The sequence below is a fragment of the Eumetopias jubatus genome, unplaced genomic scaffold, assembly GCF_037043125.1.
Source record: "Eumetopias jubatus isolate StellerSeaLion01/CBP00866 unplaced genomic scaffold, mEumJub1_p1.0 scaffold_3, whole genome shotgun sequence".
NCBI lineage: Eukaryota > Metazoa > Chordata > Mammalia > Carnivora > Otariidae > Eumetopias > Eumetopias jubatus.
The window spans coordinates 21,938,478-21,961,962 of NW_028274809.1; the positions used below are offsets into that span (position 1 = coordinate 21,938,478).

The 23,485-nt window shown below is 47.3% G+C and overlaps 1 protein-coding gene across 1 annotated transcript in view; it reads left to right on the forward strand.

Moving 5' to 3' along the window:
- Positions 1–213: 213 nt before the first annotated feature.
- MREG (melanoregulin) overlaps positions 214–23,485 on the forward strand; it is a 55,317-nt gene continuing 32,045 nt past the window's right edge. The window contains exons 1-2 of the mRNA XM_028112216.2: positions 214–308; positions 17,728–17,887. Coding sequence (XP_027968017.1) covers positions 214–308; positions 17,728–17,887 — 255 coding nt within the window. The remainder of the gene's footprint in view (positions 309–17,727; positions 17,888–23,485) is intronic.

Genomic DNA, 23,485 nt, shown 5'->3' on the forward strand with positions numbered 1-23,485 from the left:
AAAGCGCGCGGCCGCGCAGACCCCGGCCGTGCAGGCGTCTCGGCCTCGCCCGCGTCCCCGGCCGCGGCGTGATGCGCACGGACCGGCCCGCGACGCCCGGGCCGCGACTGTCCACGCAGCTGGAGGCCGGCCGGGTGGCCGCGCCCCAGCCGCGCTCGCTCGCCGCCGCGGCCGTCTCCCCGTGTGCCGGCGCCGCGGGGCACCTCGCTCCCCATGGGGCCGCGGGACTGGCTGAGGACCGTGTGCTGCTGCTGCCCGTGCCGGTGCCTGGAGGAGCCCGCCGCGCCCGAGAAGGAGCCCCTGGTCAGGTGGGTGCGCGCCCCGGGCCGCGAACTGGGCTTTCCGTGGCGGCGGCGGGCGGCGCGGAGCCGGGTACCTGTGTGCCGGTCCCAGCTGGGGAGGGGGGGCTCGCTTCACGGTCGCACTGCGGCGCCCACTCAGCCCCTCGGCCCCTTCCTGGAGATCCTGTCCCTTGGGTAGGATTTTTGCCCGCGAGCACAAACCTCCGGAGGCGCGGGAGACCCGGGTGGACGCCCGCGGGAAGCGCCGAGCGAAGCGCGGGAGAGAAGTTTGCGTCGGGGTCTCATTTGGAGGATTTGCTGTGCTTGACTGTGTATTTAATAGGCGTATTTCGGTGGAACAGGCGACTGTGAGTTTCTCTTCCACCCAGGAGAAAAGTTGGATACTGTGCATTCAATGTTATTACCAAAGAAAGACAAGTTTAGGTGACTGAGCCCAGGTGATACTTTTCACATTAAAAAAATGCTTCTTTTCTGTAGGGACCGCCTATTCACTAGGATGTTGACTCATTACAGGTTAAGTTAGGAAGTGTGAGGAAATGGAACGCACATTTGCAGTGCGCTTAGTGGCTCTGTTGAGGGGGCCAGGCCACACAGTTTTGTTCTGGGCTGTCATTTTAAGCAATTACTTTTGTACCTTCACCGCGATGAAATGAGGGTTCCACTAGGTCATGCCTACGGGGTAGCTAGGACAGCAACGCAAGATTTAAAATGAAATTGGGCACAGGACATGAGGGGAAAGTAAACAAATACTGAAGCGAGCATTTCTTGTGAAACATGCAGCTAACATGATAAAGCTTTCCCAAGTTTTCAAAAGCATGATTTACCTTTTCTTACTTTGTCAAGTCCAAGCACTTCCCTTGACTTTTGAGGTCTTATGTAACCCCTTACTGCTTGTCCACTCTTATTTTCCAGCATATTAAATACTGTGCACTCCTTGATTTAATCAGACAGGCATCCTTGCTGCTCTAGGGACAATCCAACTTTCTTATTCCCCCCAAGCTTGCCTCAAGGAGTGACCTTTATCCTTCCTGCCCCCCCACAACCAGCTAAATGCCGGTTCTCAAGCCTCTCCCCACCCCAGCAGCTCTCTTTGATGACTTTGAGCTTATTCATCTCTCACTCCTATGATTTAGGATTTAGAATTTACCATCTGCCCCTCACTGTTTAGTGAGCACACATGTATGTAGATATATATGTCATATCTGTTTTATATATAGAAACAATTGTACACACAATGCACAGTGTTTTTGTGTGCTCTTGCTGATGGTTTCAACAAGAAACCTAGATTATTAGGTTAATATGGACAGGGAGACATCTAGTAAACTACCCTTAGTCTTAAAAGAAGTGGATAACAATCTGGAATTTCATGCTTGCTTGTACGTGCAACTTGTCAGTATTCACTGTAACGAGAAATACAGTACTCATCCTCAGTGTCTTGGGTCTTTCCAGTTTTACATGCCGGATTGCTATTTGAGTTAATAGTTTTGGTTATTTAAAAATCTTGACCTGCCCTGGTTTACATTGTAAGTCAGTGAATTTTGCAAGTGATTTTAAGAAGATGGGGTAAAAAAAAAAAAGGAGTCATTTGGGGGGAGAATTGCCTAGTGTTCATGAGTCAGATTGCCTGGGGGGAAAATCCCAACTGAGTGACTGGGCAGAAATTATGAAATTTATTTGCACCTTAATTTCCTCATCTGTAAAATGGGGAGGACAGCAGTGTGTACCTCAAAGGGTTGCAGTGAGAAATGAAAGGAGCTAATCCATGTAAAGTGTTTAGTAGAGTGTCTGACCCATAGTAAACACCCAATAAATTCTAGTTATTGTTAATTATCATTGTTACTCTTCTGAGCATGCAAATGTGAATGGACTGAAAAATCTTTTGTTGTGGTTTAGTGTCAATCCTGGCATCATTTCAATGCAATGCTATTTGGGAAGAGTGGCTTATTAATGGAAATGTGGAACAGTGATGGGTGTGTTTATGGGTATCTATCTTCTTTCTTACTCAAGTCATCAGAAGGTCTAGTTAGCAATCTTTTTTATGTTTATTTATTTTTAAAGTGGGAACTTCAGTGGTTTTTCGCATATTCAGAAAGTTGTACAAACATTACCACTATCTAAGAACATTTTCATCACTCCCAAAAGAAACAACACACCCATTAGCAGTCACTCGCCACTCCCCCTTCCTTGGCCCGCCCCATCCCCTGCAACCACTTATGGGCTGTCTGCCTTCCTAGATTGGCCTCTTCTGGAAATTGCGTATAAATGGAATCGTACACAGTGTGGCCTTGGCACCTGGCTTCCTTCGCTCAGAATCATGTTTTTGAGTTTCATCCATGTTGTAGCATTTATCAGCACTTCATTCCTTTTTACGGCTGAATACCCTTCTTTTGTTTGGCTTTCTTACATGTTATTTATCCATTCACCAATGGATGGACATTTGGGTTCTTTCCACTTTTTGGCTGTGAACGTCTGTGTACAAGTTTTTGTGTGGACGTATGTTTTCGGTGACCTTGACGTGGGATGCTGGGTCACACAGGAATCCTCCATTTAACTTTTTGACAAACTGCCAGACTGTTTCCCAAAGTGACTGGTTTGAAATCTTGATGTGGTGAAATCATGGGGCCAGATGGTCTTAGTTTTTATTTTATGGAGAACTTCATTCTGTATGTCTTTTTTTTTTTTTTCATTTATAAAAGAAGGTTTTGTATAAACGCTCTGCCCCTAACTCAATCCTTTTTGGTGACATAATGGTTTTCAAATTTTGTGTCGTGCCGCAAGGGAACAGTGCCGGGATGAGGTGTGCTTGGGGGAATGACAAAGTGTCATTTGTGTGTGCGGCCACCTGCAGGCCTTTTCCAACACGCACCAGGGACTCTTGTGAGTTCAAGAAAAGCAACTCTGAGTCTCATCTCCTTTGCCAGTCTGATTATGCCTTTTGTGTTTTGATCTTGTTCTTTTTTTTTTTTTTTTTTTGCCTTTTCTGGAACTTTATACTTGAAGGGAAATGCCTGTTGCTTGTCTGGTTTACGTCTGTATATCTCTCTGTTCCGCTAGTTCTTTTTTCCCCCTTTTTCTAGAAATACGCTTTTTTCCCCTTTTTCTAGAAATACCCTGACTGAAAATTCATCCTGATACTGCCAAGTCCTTCAGTTACCATCCTTTGCTTCCTTTTGTGTCAGGCACAAAGGTTTTTGAAAGAGTTGTCAGCTGTACCGCCCACCCCCACTTCCTTCTTTACCACCCATTCCCCATGAAATCTGGTTTCTTTCTTTTTTAATTTTTTAAAAAATATTTATTTTTGAGGGGGGAGAGGAGCAGAGGGGGAGAGAGAGAGAGAGACAGAATCCCAAGCAGACTCCCTGCTGAGCAGGGAGCCAGACGCGCGGCTCCATCCCACGACACCGAGATCACCACCAGAGCCGAAATCAAGAGTCAGAGGCTCAACCGACTGAACCACCTAGGTGCCCCTGACCCCTGGTTTCTGGCCTCTGCCTGATTACATGAAAATTGCTGTCTTGCAAGTCACAAGAGAAAGAAATCTGATGTTCTTTTCTCAGTGTGCAAGCAAGCCACACCTCTGTGCTGACCGTCCGTGCTTGCGTTCACACTTCTCTTTCCCTGGCTTGTCTGATTTTGTGTTCTCTGGTTTCTGCCTGTGATCGGTCCAGTCACGCTGGCCTCTCCCCTGGTGTCTTTGCCGATGCCATATTTGTTAGCTAGACATCTTTTTGTTTTTTTCTACTTCTTAAGCTTCTGCTCTGTTCCCCAGGCCCATTTCAGCTGCCATTTTTTTTTTTTAAGATTTTATATATTTATTCGACAGAGAGAGACACAGTGAGAGAGGGAACATAAGCAGGCAGAGGGAGAGGGAGAAGCAGGCTCTCCGATGAGCAGGGAGCCCGAAGTGGGGCTCGATCCCAGGACCCTGGGATCATGACCTGAGCCGAAGGCAGACGCGTAACAGCCGAGCCACCCAAGGGCCCCATCAGCTGCCACCTTTGTGAGGGAGCCTTAGAAAGTCTCCCCAAGCAGTTATGGTGTCTCTTTACTTTCTTTTTACCCCTCGGGTCACTTCTGGTTATGACAGTTCTAAGCTGGGTGCTACAACCCCAGCCTGACTGGAGGTTCTCGTCTGGGTTGGAGGGGATAAATCCAGCTCACCTGCCAACCCCCGCCGTGCCCAGCGCAGTGCTTAACATGGGGTAAGAACTGAATAGCTACTTTTTGATGGGTAATGATTACAATACTAGCTGTTCGTTTGTTAATTTCCATGTGTAAATTTTTAAAAAATTTATTTAAAACAGAATGCTATTGAGCCAACACACATACACCCAGCATCCACCTTAAGAAAACAGTGATAGAATTGAAGCTCTCCACCCATCTCTCTTGACTGCATCTACTTTCCTTCTTAACTTTGTAGAAATGGTGCATCCTGGGCGTAAGCCATTGCGTGAGGGAGGTTTCTTTGCGTACCTTCTGTCATTAGTCTTCCCTAGGACTGAATGAAGTAGGTGTTATTTACTTCCATTTTACAAAGGAGGAACCCAAGGCTTAGAGAGTTGAAATGAATTCAGAGTCACAATTGGTAAGTCAGAGAGCCAGAATTTGAATCCAGGTCTGTCAGACCTCCAAGTCCATGCCTTGCATTGTAAAAAATTCAGAAAACTACCACATATTTTCCAGAAGTAACTTATAATAGTTGTGCATGAGAAACTGGTGGGTATCAGTAGCCCTCACTCCTGTCTGTTTGGGTCCCTTTCTCCTTTCCATGTCCTTCGTAGGTATAGTTCTTTTACCTAGAAGTGGAAGCAACCAGGCCCCGTGAACTGAGCCCAGTTGGAGTTAGGAGACCTGAGTCCTAGTTTCGGCTATTAACTAGCTGTGGGATTTGTGTGTGGGGGGGGGGCTCTTTACCTTCCTCAAACTTTAGTTTCTTCTTTTGCAAAATGGGGAGATCAGACTTTTTTTTTTAAAAGATTTGTTTTAGACGGAGAGAGAGTATAAGAGCAGGGGGAGGGGCAAAGGGAGAGGGAGGCAAAGAATCCTCAAGCAGACTCCTCACTGAGCGCGGAGCCCCACACGAGCTCGATCTCACAACCCTGAGATCATGACCTGAGCCGAAATCAAGTCGGACTCATCCGACTGAGCAACCCAGGTGCCCTGGGAGGTCAGACTTTGATGCGTGATCTTGCAGGGCTGTTCCAGGCTTGATGCAAATCGTCATCCTCCTGTGGGCTTGTGTCCGCTGAAATCGTTTGACTTGGACCCCAGGGGCAGTGAGACCGTCTGTGGTACAGGGAGGGCACCTGAAGGCCCAGGGCATATGCATCACAACCACTTGTCCAACTCCTTAGCTGCCCAGGGCTGTTTCACCAGCAAATAGGTGAGCAGTCATCTCTAATGCCAGGAAGCTTGAGAACAGGTCTGGAGAAAGGACACAAGACCTGACCTTCACACCAGGCTTCAGGCCCAAAGAAAGCCAGAGGTTTTGTTCAGTCTCACTGTTTTCTCCCCCTTCACTCCGATTTTAGGACTGAGTCGTCTACGACTCATCTTTTCAATCATCTTGGAATGTTTGAGGTTGTGCACGCCGTTCTTCTCTGTCCTGCCTGTATTCCTAAAATAAATAGTGATCAAAACCACAACGAACCAATGTGCACTGAGGACAAATGGATTGTTTTGGAAAGGCTAGATCGTTGATCATTTGTCTGTAAAAAAGTGAATGACTTTTTGGCTCAAGGTTTCATGTTACTAATGAAAAGAAACATATGGGGTGTGTATCATTAGTTTCCTGGGGCTGGCACAACAAAGTACCACGAATCTGGTAGCTTAAACCAACAGAAATGTGTGCGTTCACAGTTCTGGAAGCTCTAAGGACTCTAGGGAGAATTGCTTCTTGCAGGTTCCAGCTTCTGGTGGCTGCTAGTGCCCTTGGCTTCTGGCCGCCCACTTCCCGTCTTTGCCTCTGTTTCCTTCCATGTGCCTCTTCTCCTTTGTCTCAAATACCCCTCTCTTTGCTCTTGTAAGGATACCAGTCATTGGATTTAGGGTCCATCCTAAATCCAGCTTGATCTCATCTCAAGATCCTTAACTTAATCACAGCTGCAAAGTCCCTATTTCTGAATAAAGTCACATTCACAGGAACCGGGGGTTGGGACTTGGACAGATCTTTTGTGGGGGACACTCTTCAACCCACTATGGGGTACTTTCGGGAAAACGTTTGAGCTCAGAGCATTGGTTTTTATTTCACTTTTATAGCATGGCTTTCTTCCATCCGTGGTAAAAGCATGCTCTTGCCATATAAAAATCCCCCCCCCCAAGCATGAGTTGTGGCCCTTGAAATGACATGATTCTGGAAGCACAGCTGCAGTTAGCCTTTGAGCAGAGCGATGTCCCAGTCCTCTGGCACCAGAGTCCACTGCCATATGACATCCAACAGGGACAGACCTCGGAGATCTGGAAGAGCCTACGATGCAGTGTGAGGGGAGGGCCATGCAAATGTCACACTCTAAAGCCTATTTCACAAGGGTCACTTTGAAGTGTGTCGGGGAGTACAATTCTTACTCTCTAATTTTTACTTACTCTAATCTCTGATTTTTTATTGGCTGTCGATAACTGATAAACATCATGACCACCAACTTGTTGAAAAGCCACAGAAGAAAGGGAGAGAATTAAAACCGTGGCTGAGTTTTTTTTTTTTTTTAAGATTTTATTTCTTTATTTGACAGAGAGCACAAGTAGGCAGAGCAGCAGGCAGAGGGAGAGAAAGAAGCAGACTCCCTGCTGAGCAGGGAGCCTGACATGGGGCTCGATCCCAGGACCCTGGGATCATGACCTGAGCCGTGGCTGAGTTTTTATTCATGGCTCTCTCTTAAGCCACCTAAGTGAACCACGTGATGAGCATCCACATGGCTTTAGCTCCCTGCTCTCCTCCACGACCCCCCCCCTCCGCCCCAGCCTCCACTCCTGAGAGCAGAATTTACGCACATATGTATCTGTGGGTGGTGCACAGAGACAACCTTCTGTGTCTCCTTTTTCTGCAGTGCCTGGAGTTCCCAGCAGGGAAAAAGAAAAGAAAATCTCAGTTTGCTCTTGAGGGTTGTTTTCTGCCATTCTGAGAAGGAATTGAACAGGACCTGCGAGTGTGGGCAACAGAATGGAATTTCCCAGACCCTAAAGGAACGCTGGGTGTGCACTATGCTTGGGGGCCATTCTAAGCAGGGAAATCACCAATAAAAAGCACAGAAATGCAAAAAACATGGCACTAAATACACAACGAAAAGGACACTTGTCTACACTACGAGAGCCGAAACAGAAAGCAGAGCAACGTCTTGTTGGAGCTCAGCTGGGGACATGCCCCTTGAGTGCTGCAGAAGCACCCCCAGTATCGATTTGGGGTGACAGGTAAATTTTAGCACGTGGGTAAATGTGCAAATATGGGAATGATGAAGCTCAGCTGTAGCTGTGTCTGTAATCTCCACTTGATGGTTGAAGAAACTGAGGCCCAAGAGCTTCGGTAGCTTGCTCAAAGGCATACCTGGCCGAGCTGAGGTTCAAATCCTATTAGAAGGAGCAGGGGCTGCCTCGTATGCAGGGAGATGTGTAACTAGCTTTTTATGTGATGTGTGCTGGAAATTGTGTTTGTAGTATGGGACTTGCCCCGAATTGTTACAACCTGGGGTCGAGAGCCCTCGGGCCCATTTTTCTGTATTCAGGCTGCCCGTGGGAAAGCAGGTGCCCGTGGGAAAGAAGGGTGGTGGGTTTAAGACACTTGGGAGGCAATCACCACCAGCTCGAGAGGAACAATAATCCTTTACATGTGTGGAGTTTTTCATTTCACAGTGTGGACTCACGTGACCTCCGAGCTGAGTAAATTGTCTTCTGCCCTTGGAAGGGCTTAAAAAAAAACGTTGGCTGAAGTGTTCGTGTCAGTGAGATCTCCGACTGGGGCCCAGATGGCTTGACTCTTTCCCTGTAGTGTGCCGCAGGGTGCACCCCCCCCCCCCCCCAGCTAAGGCAGCTCGGCCATGACTTCCTGCAGAACCTGCAGGTACAAAGCCCAGAGCCCTGGGCCAGACCATGATTCATAGGAAGCGCCTGGCGAGGCACAAAGGATTCCTACTGCTGGAATCGGCTCCCAGCTCGAAGAATCTATTGCAAAGCCTGGATTTTTACCTTCTTGAAAGCCAGAGGGGAGAGAGGCGTGGGTCAAGGGCACAGTTCCCAGAACGGGGCCTCAGGTCCAATGAGTAGGAGGTGAATGCTTTACCAAGAAGTCAGCCACTCAAGGTTCACAGAAGGATGACTTTTAAAGGTTTTCTTCCCAGGCGACCTCCAGAGTCCTTCTTCCCCTTTTAGTGAATTGCATGAGTCAGTCTTAGTGACATTGGAAGTCCCTGAGAAGATGAAATTTCTTTCTCTTATGCCTCCTGTGATCTAGGTTTCCTGGAACTTTTTATTCTCTAGATAGCTTGAAGGGATCTTATCACTACACCTTTGTTTAAAAAGTAAATTCTGCTCCAGTGCTGGGTAAAATAAGTTTATTTTGTTAGCGATTGAAGTCCTTTTTAGTCTGGTGAATACATATTTGTTTGGTGCCAGTTACATACTGTGCACTCTGTTCTTTTGGGCCTTTTTTAGGGAATAATTTTGGCGAGACACTGTGTATCTAAAGTACCCCCCTACTGCCCAAAGGTGGTAAGAGTTTACTGAATTCCCCTCACTTACTCCCCTGTTGTACCCCCCACCCCTGATTGTATCTAGATTTTTGTGATAGTCATTTCCTGGCTTTTCTTTAAAGCTTACCATCTATGTGTGCACCTTGAAAATGTATTTTAGTTTTGCCTGCTTTTAAGCTGTACCTAAATGACATCAAACTGTGTGAGATCCATCCACTTTGCTGTGCATAGCTTAACTTGTGATTCTCAGTGCTCCGTAGGCTATCCATTCTGTTCACCCATTCCACTGTTGGTGGACTTTTGGGTGGTGGTGGCTGGTGGAATTGTTCATCCTTCAGCCATATGGGCCATCCCTTGGGTCCTCAGATACACCAAGCATGCTCCTGTCTCAGGGCCTTTGCACTTCCTGCTCTACCTGTTTAGAATGTTCTTTCTCCACTTACCTGTATGGGTAACTCCCTCACTTTATCCAGGTCTCTGCGCAAAGTCATTTTATCAGAAAGTGCTTCCCTCACAACCCCTTTTAAAACAGTGCCCCCACACCCTCACTCTGTCTCTTATTCACCATGTATTCCTTCCGACCCCTGAGCATCGCCTTGACGTAATCTTATGTGCTTATTGTCTGCTTCCTCCCGTGAGACTGTGAGTCCACCTTCGTAAACTTAAATAGGTAAAAAATGTTAAGAATTTGTCTGTGAGTCTGGAGACAGGGATTTCCAGCCTCATTTCTACCATTCAGAGCCCTATGAACTTGGGAAACAACAATTCATCACTTAGCAAATATTTATTGAGCATCTCCTATGTGCCAGGAGCTGTTGTAAGCACTTGTGATATATCACCGAGCCAAGTAGGTAGTGATCCTCTCCTCCTTTTATTCTAGTTGGGGGGAGGAAGCAGCAAACATAGTAAGTAAATTGGAAGATAAATATGTGTGTAGGAAAAAGAAAAGGCAGAGCATGGGCAGGGGGGTACGCTTGCCATTTTAAGTAGATTGGTCAGCTCCTCATCCAGGAGCTAATGTTTAGACGGAGATTTGAAGGAGGGGGCGGAGTGAGGCATGTAGATATCTGGGGGAAAACATTCTAGGTAGTAGGATCAGCCAGTGTGACTGGCGGGTTCAGGGAACAGCAAAGAGGCCAGAGTGGCTGGGATGTCATATGGGGCCCAATAGAACACTGAATGACTGGCTTCTATTCTAGGTCAAATGGGAGGCACTACAGGGTTTTGAGGGAGGGGCAACATGATCTGATTTACATAGTAAGGAGATCACTTTGGCTGTTGTGTTAGGGATAGAATTGGTGGGAGGCAACGGTAGCCAGAAGTAGGTGGAAACAATGAGTAGAGGGTTTTCTATGCCAGGTGTAAGACAGAGCCATCCTGGTTCACCAGACCCTGGACTCTGTGCTGGGGTTTGCTTGTGCCTGCCCCTTTTATCCTTGGCTCAGGGTGGCAGAGGTAGAGGTGGACATTTTCTGAACGTAGAGCCAAAAGCACTTTCTGATGGATTGGAGGTAGGGCATGAGAGAGCCAAGAGTGACATCAGGATCTTGGCCTGAGCATTTGAAAGAATGGAGTTTCCACGATCTGCGTGGAGGCTGCCGGTGCTTGGTTTTAACCATGGTGAGCTCGAACTGCTTATCACACATCCACAGAAATGGGAAGAAGCAGTACGTGCGGGAGTCTGGGGACACAGGTAAGTGTAGACTTAGGAACGTGCCTCACGTAGATGGTATTTGAAGCCGTGAGAGCGGGTGAGATGAGCAGGAGTGGTGCGGGCAGAGCAGAGACCAGGAACTGGGTCCCAGCCTCCTGAGCCCCCCCTGCCTGCTTCCCAGGCTTCTTGTCAGGGCCATCTTCAAGCCGGAAAGCACGGGACACGTGCACGGGATGAGATGGCACGGGGCTCTCTGTCAGCCCCAGGGACGGAAGGCAGGGAGGGCAGGGGCACAGCGGGCACCAGGGCCAGCAAAGGGGCCCCCGGTCGGGGCTTTTCTTGTTTCACATTGAGGCAGGCGGTGCCTCCGGCATTGAGGAGAGTCATGGACCTCGGTGGGGAAAGGCTGAGGAAAACTGGCATCTCTGGAACCCTGTTTAGAATGGGGGTCAGGTGATGGATCAGCCAGGTGTGAGAAAGAGCCAGAGTATCTGGTGGGAGGGAAGGAAGGAATAAAGGCAGGGAGGGAATGTAGGAAGCGGGGGGACAGAGAGAGACAGAAAGGGAAAAAAACAGAGGAAGGGCAGAGGAGGGAAAGGAGAGGGAGAGGATCTTGGATCCTCCTGCTCCGTCACTGGGAGGCTTCCTTGGCAAGAGGAAGGAAAGGTCTGGAAGCCACGGGCTCCATAGGAGACCAGTTCTCAGTGGGGAATCAGATGAGGTGTCCTTAGGTAGTCAAGGGGGTGCCACCAAACGGCCTTCGGGGTCTGTTTTATGAGACCTTTGGTTGCTGTTTATTGGAGATTTTTAAAAAATCATCTATCAGAGAGAGAGAGAGCACGTGCACACAAGAGAGCGCACAGGGTAGGGGAAGGCAGAGGGGGAGGGAGAGAATCTCAAGCAGACTCCCGGCTGAGCACAGAGCCTGACATGGGGCTTGATCTCGTGATCCTGAGATCATGACCTGAGCCGACACCAAGAGTCGGACTCTGAACCAGCTGCACCACCCAGGCGGCCCTATTGGAGATTTTTATCTTTTCACTGTCTTGAGGGCTTCAGTCTTACACCAGCGATCTGTGACCCACGGCCTGTCTGTGGGGAGAGCTGGGGGGTCACTGCAGCTCCAGGTGTCAACAGCTGCATTCTGTGGGGTAGGGAGGATTTGTTGGTAGGGAGGACGCATGGGAAGCTCTGGAAGCTCTTGGTAAGCAGCCTTCGTGGCCGTTGGCTCTTTGCACCCGTAGTCCCCGGGCAGCGAGTCCAGTGTTCCCAGATCTTGAGTCTCCTGGGAGCTGCAGGTGGGTTGAAAGAAAAGACTCCTGAGGGATTGGGTCTTGTGCCCCCAGGTGGGACTAGGGGTGGAATCATCCTACCTTTTGCGAGTGAAAGCTGCTTCTGCTTCTAATGTGACTTCCGAGCCACCTCTCAAATGCCCAAGCTTAATAAAATATTTATCATCAGCAGATGGTGGCCAGGGGCAAAACAGCTGCTCTCACTTTCTTTAGAACCTTTCCGAAATCATTATATGGGGGGAGGGAGAGAAAGTCAAAGTTCCCGACTCAGCACTCCCCCATCGTCCCTGCCTTCTGTCCTCCCTGGGCTTCTTGGGCTCAGACCTCAGGGCCTTTGCACTGAATTCTCTTTACACAAGCCCCGGATCCTTCACAGAGGTTCCCGAGCTGCTTCTCCAGTCGTTTGCTTTCGGCATTTTTTTTCCTGGTCTCTCCACCTTAAGGGTTTACAGTTTTAAAATAAAGTGGATTGATGCCTGGACTGGGTGGGTGGTGCAGGATAAAAGGAACAGGGGCTAGCATGCTGGAGCAAAGAATCCGGGGTCAGTGAGTCGGGCGGCCTCTGACAGAACCCTCCCTCACTTTCATCTTGACCAGTATGTGGTTGACCAGATGGGCAGGCCACATTCCACACTCCGGAGGACGGCGGGAGCCCCAGGCAAATAGCACGGGTCAGAGTCATTGCGCGCCCAGAGGGAGAAGCGCGCGATGCTCTTGCCTGTTTTATGCCATTCCCCTGGGTGTCGGTGACTAGGCAGTCCGAGGCTCGTGGGATGCCAGGGCAACACGGCTCCTAATTAGGGCAGCGCTACAGTGGTGGAGAGAACTCCGGAGGCCCCACCTGTCTGGAGGCAGGAGCCCTTTGAACAGGCCCTCTGTTGACCTCCCTGCAGAGCTGCGTTTGGGTTTGCAGTCCAAGCAGGAGAGGCTGTGTTTTATGTTGGCTGGAGTCACGCATGTTCCTGTGTGTGTGTGTGTGTGTGTTTGTGTGTGTGTGTGTTGGAGTGAAAGACAGACAGACAAAGAGGGAGAAAGAGAGAGATTGGCTTTGAGAGGCAGGGGGACTAGCCAGGGAGGCACCTGTTGTAATCTTCTCAAAACATGCAAAGAAATTGTGGATTGCTAGCAGAAAGTGGGCTAGATTATTCGTGATCAGATGTTGTTGATCACCGATAATGCAGGTGGATACTGGCTAATTTCTCAACCTTGGCTTTGGGGAAGTTTTAAAAAGGTGGCAGGGGTGAGTTGTGGCCGAGATTTCCTTTAACATTTCACTCTGCTACATTCGACACGTACTTTTAAAGCACCTCCTCTTGTGCCTGACCCTGCCAGGCCATGTGGGATGTCAAGAAGTACAGAAAACAGTCCCTGCCTGGAGGAACTTTCCAGCCGGTGGCAGAGTCAAGATTCACACGAATGAAACAAATTCGGGGATGAGTCAGAGAGTGGTTTCAAGAAAGTACTAGGGTTTTGAGGCCCTGGAGGGAAATGTCCCGTGCATTGGGAGCCCGGGTGGTGTCTCCTGTGTGCCTCTGGGGTCTCAGGGCCGGGAGGAGCCACCCTGGGGGGAATTTGCCGGTTTGTACAGGGACCACGGCACATGTGTACTCGTTATCTGAGCCGCTCCATTTGTGGGTGTCCAGCATTTGGCTGTCCAGTCTGTGACACGTGTCTGCTTGGAGCCACCCCACTGGGGACCTCCTGCTGGGAGGACTGTCAGCTGGCTGTCAGTCCTCTACGGATGGTTAAGCAACACCAGAGTCTGGTCCGTGTCTGCAAAGGGGGGATAGCGTTACCTACCCTTCTGACCTCAGATGGCCCTGTCGCAGGAAGCATGGGATGTGGGAGCCCTCGGACGAAGCTCTGTGTAATGCAGTGGCGCTTTATCAACAGTGTAAAATCTACTTAGGCGGAGAGCCATCTGAGGCAGCACCCTTCAAATTAGGGACACCTCTCTGGTGTCTGCCTGCCCTTTGGAATTCCTCCCGGCCCCACCTTCTGTCTTCCTTGGGGCTCACCTGCTCTCTCCAGCCACCCCCCCATCGTTCCCCCCCCCACACTGCTGTTTCAGTCTAGCTGTTCCCTGAGGCCTTTCCTTACTCCCCAGGCCCAGGCCGGGCCTCCGATGCTACGGCTTCCAGGTGATGGAAATGCACGTGCATTTCTCCCTAGTCTAGATGGCCAGCACCGTCCTCGTTCCTCGGCCTGGATCCTGGCCTCGCTGTGAATGTCTCGTAGGCTCAGGGTGAACCGTGGCCTCCTCTGTGCGGTGCCAGTTGAAGGCATCCTCTCCCTCGTCAGCTAGGCCTCTGCTCGCACCTCGGGGCTGCCCACCACCGGGCTCCAGCATCTTGGGATGTCTGTTCCCGCCCTGTTTCTGCAGCCACCCCCTGGCTTGTGCTCACCCCAACCAGTATTTCAGATGTTTAGAATGACATATGTATTTGTTAGCAGAACTCCCCCTTCTCTGTGCCCCAAAGAAACCTTCATTGTAACTCTAAAAATGAGATTTAAATCGAGCAGCCCTGGTGGTTGTGGCTGGTTTGTGGGCTTCTGTCTCTGTCTGCCCATCTCCTGCGGCACTCCTTCCCCCCCAACTGCCCCCTGGGCCCCTGACAGAGGCCCTCAAAGATCAGGTCATGAACACCGCATCTGCCGTCTTGGCATGGCCTCCTAGGCCATGTCTTTGTTCCTTCTTCCCCCTAAGTTGTTTCTGTTTTTTTTTTTTTTTTTAAGATTTTATTTATTTGTTTGACAGAGAGAGAGAGAGAGAGAGAGAGAAAGCACAAGCAGGGGAAGCAGCAGACAGAGGGAGAGGGAGAAGCAGGCTCCCAGCCGAATAGAGAGCCCGATGTGGGGCTCGGTCCCAGGACCCTGGGATCATGACCCCAGCCAAAGGCAGACGCTTGAATGACTGAGTCACCCAGGTGCCCCCCACCCCACGCTGAGTTGTTTCTAAAACCCGGACCTGACAAGGCTCAGAATCCCCTTAACACTTGACAGTTCACAGAATAAAGCCCGAACTCCAGCACTGTCATCAGTCTGACCCCGAATGACCTTTTCTTCCATCTTTCTGTCTCCCTCTGCACGTGCACCGTGTGGTGTAGCCAGACAGGGAGGCATGGAATCTCCCAGCCCTGTGGGCACCTCAGCGGCTCCTGCTGGGAACCCCTTTCCCCTGGCTTCTCCTGGTGACAGGCTGTGCTTCCTCAGGTCTGGGCTAGATGTCGCCTCCATGAAACATTTCTTGAACTTCTTTTCCCATCACACAGGTTGTCACTCCTTCTCTGGCTCTATGACATTCTGTTTACTTAAAAAAATTTAATTTCACTTATCTCATTGCACTTATAGTCACAGTAAGGGCGGGGGCAATGTCCTATTTATTTTCAAGTCCCCAGAGAACCCTGGTGCCCAGTATACAACAGGCATCCTATTCCATGTTCGTTGAATCAACAACTGACAGAATGAATGAATGAATTTGACATGCTTGTTAAAGCCCGTGTGGCCAGGGCACTGAGGCCTCATTTGCCTCCTCTTTTGTTGGCTCATCATTTTTTTAAAAATTTTTAAATTTAAGTTCAATTTAGTTAACATAGAGTGTGTTATTAGTCTTGGAGGTAGAGTTCAGTGATTCATCGTTGCAAACAACACCCAGTGCTCATTACATCACGTGCCCTCCCCAATGTCCATCACCCAGTTACCCCTTCCCCACGCCCCTCTCCTCCAGCAACCCTTAGTTTGTTTCCTATGATAGAGTCTCTTATGGTTTGCCTCCCTCTCTGTTTTTATCTTATTTTATTTTTCCTTCCCTCCCCCTAAGTTGGTCTGTTTTGTTTCTTAAATTCCACATATAAGTGAAATCATGTGGTTTTATCTTTCTCTGACTTATTTCGCTTAGGATAATGCCCTCTAGTTCCATCCACATCATTGCAAATGGCAAGATTCCATTCTTTTTGATGGCTGAGTAGTATTCCTGTGTGTGTGTGTGTGTGTGTGTGTGTGTGTGTGTGTGTGTGTGTACCCCACACCTTCTTTATCCATTCACCTGTTGATGGACATCTGGGCTCTTTCCACAGTTTGGCTATTGTGGACACTGCTGCTATAAACATTGGGGTGCAGGTGCCCCTTCGGATCACTACATTTGTATCTTTGGGGTAAATACCCAGTAGTGCAATTGCTGGGTCATAGGGTAGGTCTATTTTCAACTTTTTGAGGAACCTCCATACTGTTTTCCAGAGGGGTTGCACCAGCTTGCATTCCCACCAACAGTGTAGGAAGGTTCCCCTTTCTCCGCATCCTCACCAACTGTTATTTCCTGACTTGCTAATTTTAGCCATTCTGACTGGTGTGAGGTGGTATCTCATTGTGGTTTTGATTTCTATTTCCCTGATGGCTAGTGATGTTGAGCACTTTTTCATGTGTCTGTTGGCCATTTGGATGTCTTCTTTGGAATAGTATCTGTTCATGTCTTCTGCCCATTTCTGACTGGATTCTTTGTTGGCTCATCATTCTGAAGAAGAAGTGCTTTCTGCATTTCCGCCTTTGCCATGTCGGGCCGCCTACATGACAGCCGGACGGCTGAGAACACTGTGGCCGAGCAGTCTGGTTCCCCAAAGGTTGCTCCTTTCCCGATCGCTCTGATCTCTTTATCCAGTCCCAGACCCTGCATGTTGCACTGCAGCTAGAGGGATTTAAGGGTCCGGTGTCTCAGCCCTCTGTCTGAGGCAGATAGTGGCCTCCTGCTGGCCTTAGCTCCAAGATCCCCTCCCCACTTACGCTCCCCGGCCCTCCCCAGGGTCTTTGAATGTGTTGTTTCATTTGCCTGGAACTCTGTTCTTGTCTTTCAACTTGAAGTTCAAGCACCCCTTCTTTACAATGCCTACCTGATGCTTTCCCCCGCTGGCTCTCAAGGCTCTCTGAACTCCCCCTCTATAGCACATCTCCCAGTTTTTCACTAGATAGTCATCTGGCCATTCATTAATATGTTTCCCTCCCTGGGCTCTAGTGGGGTCCAAGGATGGGGATCGTGTCTGTTTTGTTCACAGTTTTACAGAGCCCTGTGATTAACATGGAGTCAGCACTTCATACATATAATTAGATGAAGGGAATAGCCCCGGCATGACCCTACCTGTGCAGTCCCACAGAAGCTCACCAGGGCCGGGTACAAGCAGGTCCTACGTATGGAGCTTTGCTGCTCACCTCCTCCAGAAGCCCAAGCATGGATACCACCTTGTAGAACATAAATCCTACAACAAACACACAAGATGGGATGACTGAACTTCTTACTCAACATCTCACATCGTCTGCTGAAAGTATTTGGATATGCATATTCGTTTCTTCACTTTCTTGTGAGGAATTTGATAGACATTCCATTGCCATTGTGTTCTCAGTTTATTGTGCTTCTGTGAAAAATTCACCTCTTCAGGTCAATTGTCAGTTTCTTCTTTTAATCACACGAGAATTTTATCCCCCCTCTGTTGGATTTCCTTTTTGTGTTTTCACTGCTGGGATGGGTAGTGCTAAATTTCGTGTTGAATGTAGTAAAATCACCTCTACCCAGGCGTCTGCTTGCATTTGTTCTCCACTATTTTTAAAGTGATTTTTAAAATTGTTCTATTGTGCTATGCTTAATAATTAGAGACAATTCAGACCTTGTTATTAGAAATATATATACTTATATATTACGTTGTATATTATACAGTTTCTAACATTTGTATTATATGTTACATGCGTATGATGTATACGTTATATGTATTACATATATTACCAAATGCTTATACCCCTTTTTTTAAACACCATAGTAATAGCAATCCGTATTCTTCGTTTGGAGCAACTCTGGCGAGAGATGATGAAAAGAATTTGTGGAGCATGCCCCATGATGTGTCCCACACAGAGGCAGATGATGACAGAATCCTGTACAATTTGATAGTCGTGCGAAATCAGCAGGCCAAAGATTCAGAGGTAAGCAGATCTTGCTGTGTGCCGATGATAATGGCCAGTCCGAAATAGCAGTGACCCAGAAGGCCAGCTTGGAATAAAGAAAAAAAGGAAAAGGGAGATATTCGGAATGAGGGCAGGTATTTTAGCAGCCTGGGGTTGCTAATTATAGCTGGTCTTGGCCGACCTGCTGGATACACAGATAAGACTGACTTCCAGGCACGACCTCGAAGATGCAAGGATTATAGAAACAGCAAGGCAGTGTTGCTGACGACGGATCATCTTCCGCGGCTTACTTGTGCTTCTGTAATTTTTCCGGTTGCTTGGCAAGCCGCAGTTAGAAGATTCAGACCGAGGTGGAAGGGGATTTTGCATTACAATGAATCGTGAATTAGTGGGGCCTGAATTAGTTTTATTTATTTTTTCTGTTGATAGCTTCTTAAATTGTGCGTGTTGATTAGATAGCAGCGTATCATAATTTTTGTGATGAAGCATGAAATCTTTTTTTTTAGTAGTAGCAATGTTTAAAATTATTAATTTTTCAGAGCAGTTTTAGATTTATAGAGAAATAGAATAGAAAGAACAGCCACTACCTCCGAGGTCCACAGTTTCCCCCATTATTAATATCTTGCATTGGGGCGGGGGGGGTACATTTGTTACAGACAGTATTGATACATTTAGCTGAGGTCCAGAGGTTACATCAGGGTTCAGTTCGTAGTGTATTGTACAGGTTTTTTTTTTTTTTTTTTTTAAGATTTTACTTATTTATTTGACAGAGAGAGACACAGCAAGAGAGGGAACACAAGCAGGGGGAGCGGGAGAGGGAGAAGCAGGCTTCCCACTGAGCAGGGAGCCCGATGCGGGACTCGATCCCAGGACCCTGGGACCATGACCTGAGCCAAAGGCAGACGCTTAATGATGGAGCCACCCAGGCGCCCTGTACAGGTTTTGACAAATGGATAATGACAGGGGCTGAAAACACTCTTTTAATGAACTCTTACCCCCAAGTTATTGCTATGGGAACTCTGGAATATTGAAAAGGACAGAACTATAGTAAGTTAAGAGAAAACAGGGGAGATCATGTTTTATTTTCTCATTATAGTACTATATATAATACAGTATGTTATAGTATGATGGGTATCATTTTCCAAATAATACGAAGTTTTCTCAATTCTGCATTCATCAGTGAGTTCTGAGTAGATACCTATATTAAATATAGACTTCATGTTTTACTTTGTATCTTATAGTAATTGAGAAGAATAAGGACATTGAAAACCCCAGGCTCTGGCTCTGAAGAGAAATACCAGAGAGCATGTATGTGTGTTGCTGGGGGCAGGTGCCATGGGGGGGTCATCTGTTCCTTATCTGGGTTTCTTTATTTTTGCTAATTAATTGCTAACTATTTCTTTCCCCAAAAAAACATGCGTTAGCAGGAAGGGATGACTTTTAGAAGAGCCACGTGTCCTTTTATTCTGGTGTGGCTTGGATACGTTTAGGGGGTTAGAAGCGGGTGTGGAGGTGCGGACCATGGGGGGGGGCAGGACTGACACTTGCCTCTGGTCCTTCAGGCCCGGGGGAGGGGTGGACTGGAGAGTCCACAGTGGCTATGGAGGAGAGGCCTGTCTTGGGTGTGGAGTGCTGATGAGGACGGCCTCTGCTAGACATCTGTCACAGGGTTTAACTCAGGGGCACAGCATCCCTCAAGTGGCCGGCTGTGTTCTGCACTGTCCCCAGCTCCCTGTGTCCCCGGCACAATTCCGTCCTCCGCTAGTAACACCGAAAGCACATCATCAAGCCCCTCCAGCCAAGTCCTGCCACCCTGGCTGCCCTTCTTGAGCATATGGACAGTAACGCGTGACCTTGCTTCCCCTTGATGAGAAGAGCCACCCCTTACCCTACTGAATTGGGCTGAGCAGTGAGGGTTCCTTTCTGCCGGTGAAAATAGACCTCTTCTGACCCCACCATGCCCAAAGCTGTTAACAGCAAGAGGGCCGCAAAACATGGCGCACCCCCCTCTCTCCAGGGCCCCAAGTAACCAGGGAAGAGACTAGAAGGCGTGTCTGGCGCTGAGACTGGCAGCTCTCTCTGGAGGAGAGTCTTCAATAGTCTTCACTGTTGAAAAGCCAGGGCAGGAGGTAACAGGAGCTACTGTGGATAAGCACAGCTTCCCAAGGGGCCTGTTGCACCATTTCTGCTCTGCTCTGGGGACTGTGTGAAGGGCCGTGCAGGAGGCTTTTTCTCCTCCTCGCCTCAGAGATGGATGAGCTTCACTCTAGAGGAACCCTGTAATGGAGATGGGCAATCGAATAAATAATATGAAGATGTGACGATAATCACACACAAAATGATTCGAAATATCTCTGCTCATGGTGCTTCCTTTTTTTCTAAGTGTAAAATATATATAACTATATATATGCACAAAGTATGTATATTGCATGAAATAGACACATTTTATATGCAATTGCATTACAAGTGTATGTATTATTATATATATTATATATGTATATACAATAGGGACACCTGGATAAAAATTTTCTATTTTCTTCCAAAAATTTGAAGCACATATAGAAGCGTATATTAATATATTTCTTCATTCCCGCCACATTACATACTGTTCCTCACCTTGCTTTTTTCTACTTAATGATATATTTTATTTATTTTTTTAAAGATATTATTTATTTGACAGAGAGAGACACAGTGAGAGAGGGAACACAAGCAGGGGGAGTGGAAGAGGGAGAAGCAGGCTTCCTGCTGAGCAGGGAGCCCGATGTGGGGCTCGAACCCGGGACCCTGGGATCATAACCTGAGCCGAAGGCAGACACTTAACGACTGAGCCACACAGGTGCCCCTAAGGATATATTTTAGACATAGATCCATTTCAGGATGTTCTAGATTGACCTCATGGCTTTGGGGAAGGGGTCTCTAGTATTCTCTTACCTGGATTTGCTGTCATTTATTCAACCAGTCCCTGTTAACGTTTATGTTGGTTCAGGTTTTTTGAGGCAGTGCTGCAGTGGATATCCATACATACTTGTGTGACCTTGGATAGATTTTTCAGGAATAGAATTGCTGGGTCAAAGTGCATTTAAATGCTGGAATTGCCACAGCACCTCCTTCTTGGAGGAACAGAGGAGAGAGCCCTGAGACTGCAGAACTGGGGAGCATTGGAAGCTTATCCTGTGCTCAAGGGGAGCAGCTCCTGGGCTCCAGACAGCTATTTGCCATGCCGAGGACATGGATCTGGAAGTGCCAGAACTTTTGATTTTTTTTAAATATTTATTTATTTATTTTAGACATTGAGAGACAGAGGGAGGGGAGGGGCAGAGGGAGAGGCGCTTCAAGCAGACTCCACACTGAGTGTGGAGCCCGACGCGGGGCTCAATCTCACTACCCTGATATCATGACCTGAGCTGAAACCAAGAGTCGGATGCTTAAAGGACAGAGTCACCTATGCACCCATAAAACTTTCGATTTTTTAAGGGAAGCTGAAAATCCAAAATTAGAAATAAAATGTCCAGATTTTTATTTTTATTTATTTATATATTTTTAAGATTTTATTATTGGGGTGGGGAGAGCACAAGCAGGGGGAGTGGGAGAGGAAGAAGCAGACTCCTCGCTGTGCAGGGAGCCCGATGCTGGGCTCAATCCCAGGACCCTGGGATCATGACCTGAGCTGAAGGAAGATGCTTAACTGACTGAGCCACCCAGGTGCCCCAGATTTTTAAATGATAACTCACATTAAAAAATGTGTCGGCTAGACAAAATATGTTTATGGGCTGCAAATATATAGGAAACATTTACAACAAGGATGGACTAGTACATATTATTATTGTTATGTTGTCTGGTATGAGTGAAAAATGAACCCACCATTGATTAAGGAGGTGAAGTTGGGAAGCTGGTTGGGTTGTGTTTTAAGTTTGAAGGAGTTCCTTGTTTATTAATGTTGCTTATTTTCTTTTTCACAAAGGATGAAACTGGTACAAATGTTAATAAAACAGAGGATTTTAGTTTTGAAAGAAATTCTACCTACTGAGGTACAAGAACCCTAGATATTGCTGTATGATATAATTTAGAAGCTCAAGCAAGGTATTAAGGAAAGCCGGGCATTATGGTTTTCCTTGAGTAGCAATAGCATGTTGGGAATGTCCATATTTGTAATTCCCTGAAAAATGAAAAATAATTTCAAAAGTGTGTATACTTACATCCATTCCCCCAGTAGAGGAAACACTGCAGATAGTTAAGGCTAAATTTGCACTGTTTCCCCAAAATGAAAAAAAAGAATCAGAAAAGCAGTATATACAGAGCAAATAATGAAGCAAGGCCTGAACTTAAAGTTACTTGCAGTGACAGAAGATGTAAAATGGTGACATTATTGAAATCGAGTAGGATGCACTTTCATTTGCAAAAGCTTCAAAAGCTAATTGAAAACAGACTTTCAGTAGAGGAAATAATGCATCTGCAGACCTTCAAGCAGTGGAAAACTTACTGCTCTTGTCTTCGAATGATGCTGTAAAATACTTTATGTTTGAGAAATAGTGAACAACTTCAAAATCACGCCCCTGAATCAGGATCGTTATGTTCATTCCCATTAAACGAATTGCACTTCACATAATCCACTCTGTTCTAAGGCACTTACAGTGGTTTATGAGATATCGACGCCTCCTAATTATTTATTTGCATGCCTAATTTTAATCATACTGAGCTATCTTTTTCTCCAAGATATCAATAATAATGAAAAGAGTGCCAGGTACTGTTCACCCACATTGCACATATTAACTATGTCCTCTTCACAACAATGCAGTGAGGTAGGCACCATTATTATTTCTTTCGGAAGCCACTTGTCTGGGGCCACACAGCTGAAAACCTGCAGCCGAGATTTGAATCTTGGCTTCGTGAATCCAGAGACATCGTATATCATAAGCGCCGTGATTGAAATTGTGAGAAAGGGATAGGTATTGTCTGCAAGTTGATGTAGATTTCAAAATGGGTGAGCCAGGTCTGCCCAAAGCTTATTTCTGTGACTTGTTGATGCCAGGGATGAGAGCTGTGTTTGAGGTTGAGGATCATGGCCACGTTTTAGGGCGTGTTCTTGGTTGTACCATTAGCACACCTTTCCCGGCTGATCCTTTTCTGTGGGGATCACAGCCAGTCACGGCTCCTGTCCCAGCTTCTGTTTTATCTTGTGCCCTTTCACCCTGTCTCCGCTTTGTTTAGTGTTCCCTGACCTAGGTGATTTGATGTCCTTTCTGACGGTTCAGGAACAGTCAACATTTTTACTGTGCTAAAAAAACTTACATGTTTGTTTACGAAAATAAATGCGAAAAGTCAAGTCGTTCTTCTAAACACTTTGAAGCACTTTTTTGGTCCAAAATTGGTCACGTTTATTTGGTGGGATCAGTGATAGTATGCCTGTTTTTAAAGCTCTTAAGTCATTACGTGCTCAGGAATGTCCGTAGTTCTCATGACCCGTGCCTGCCTCCCCGTCCCTGAACAGGGCGGTATTTCTACACCAGCAGGATCCATGTGAACATCAGCTGCTTGTGTGGCTGGAGTGATCCCATCAAAACCACACTCTGCCGAATTCTGGGGAACCACGAAATGGTATTATTTTTTTAAAACCGT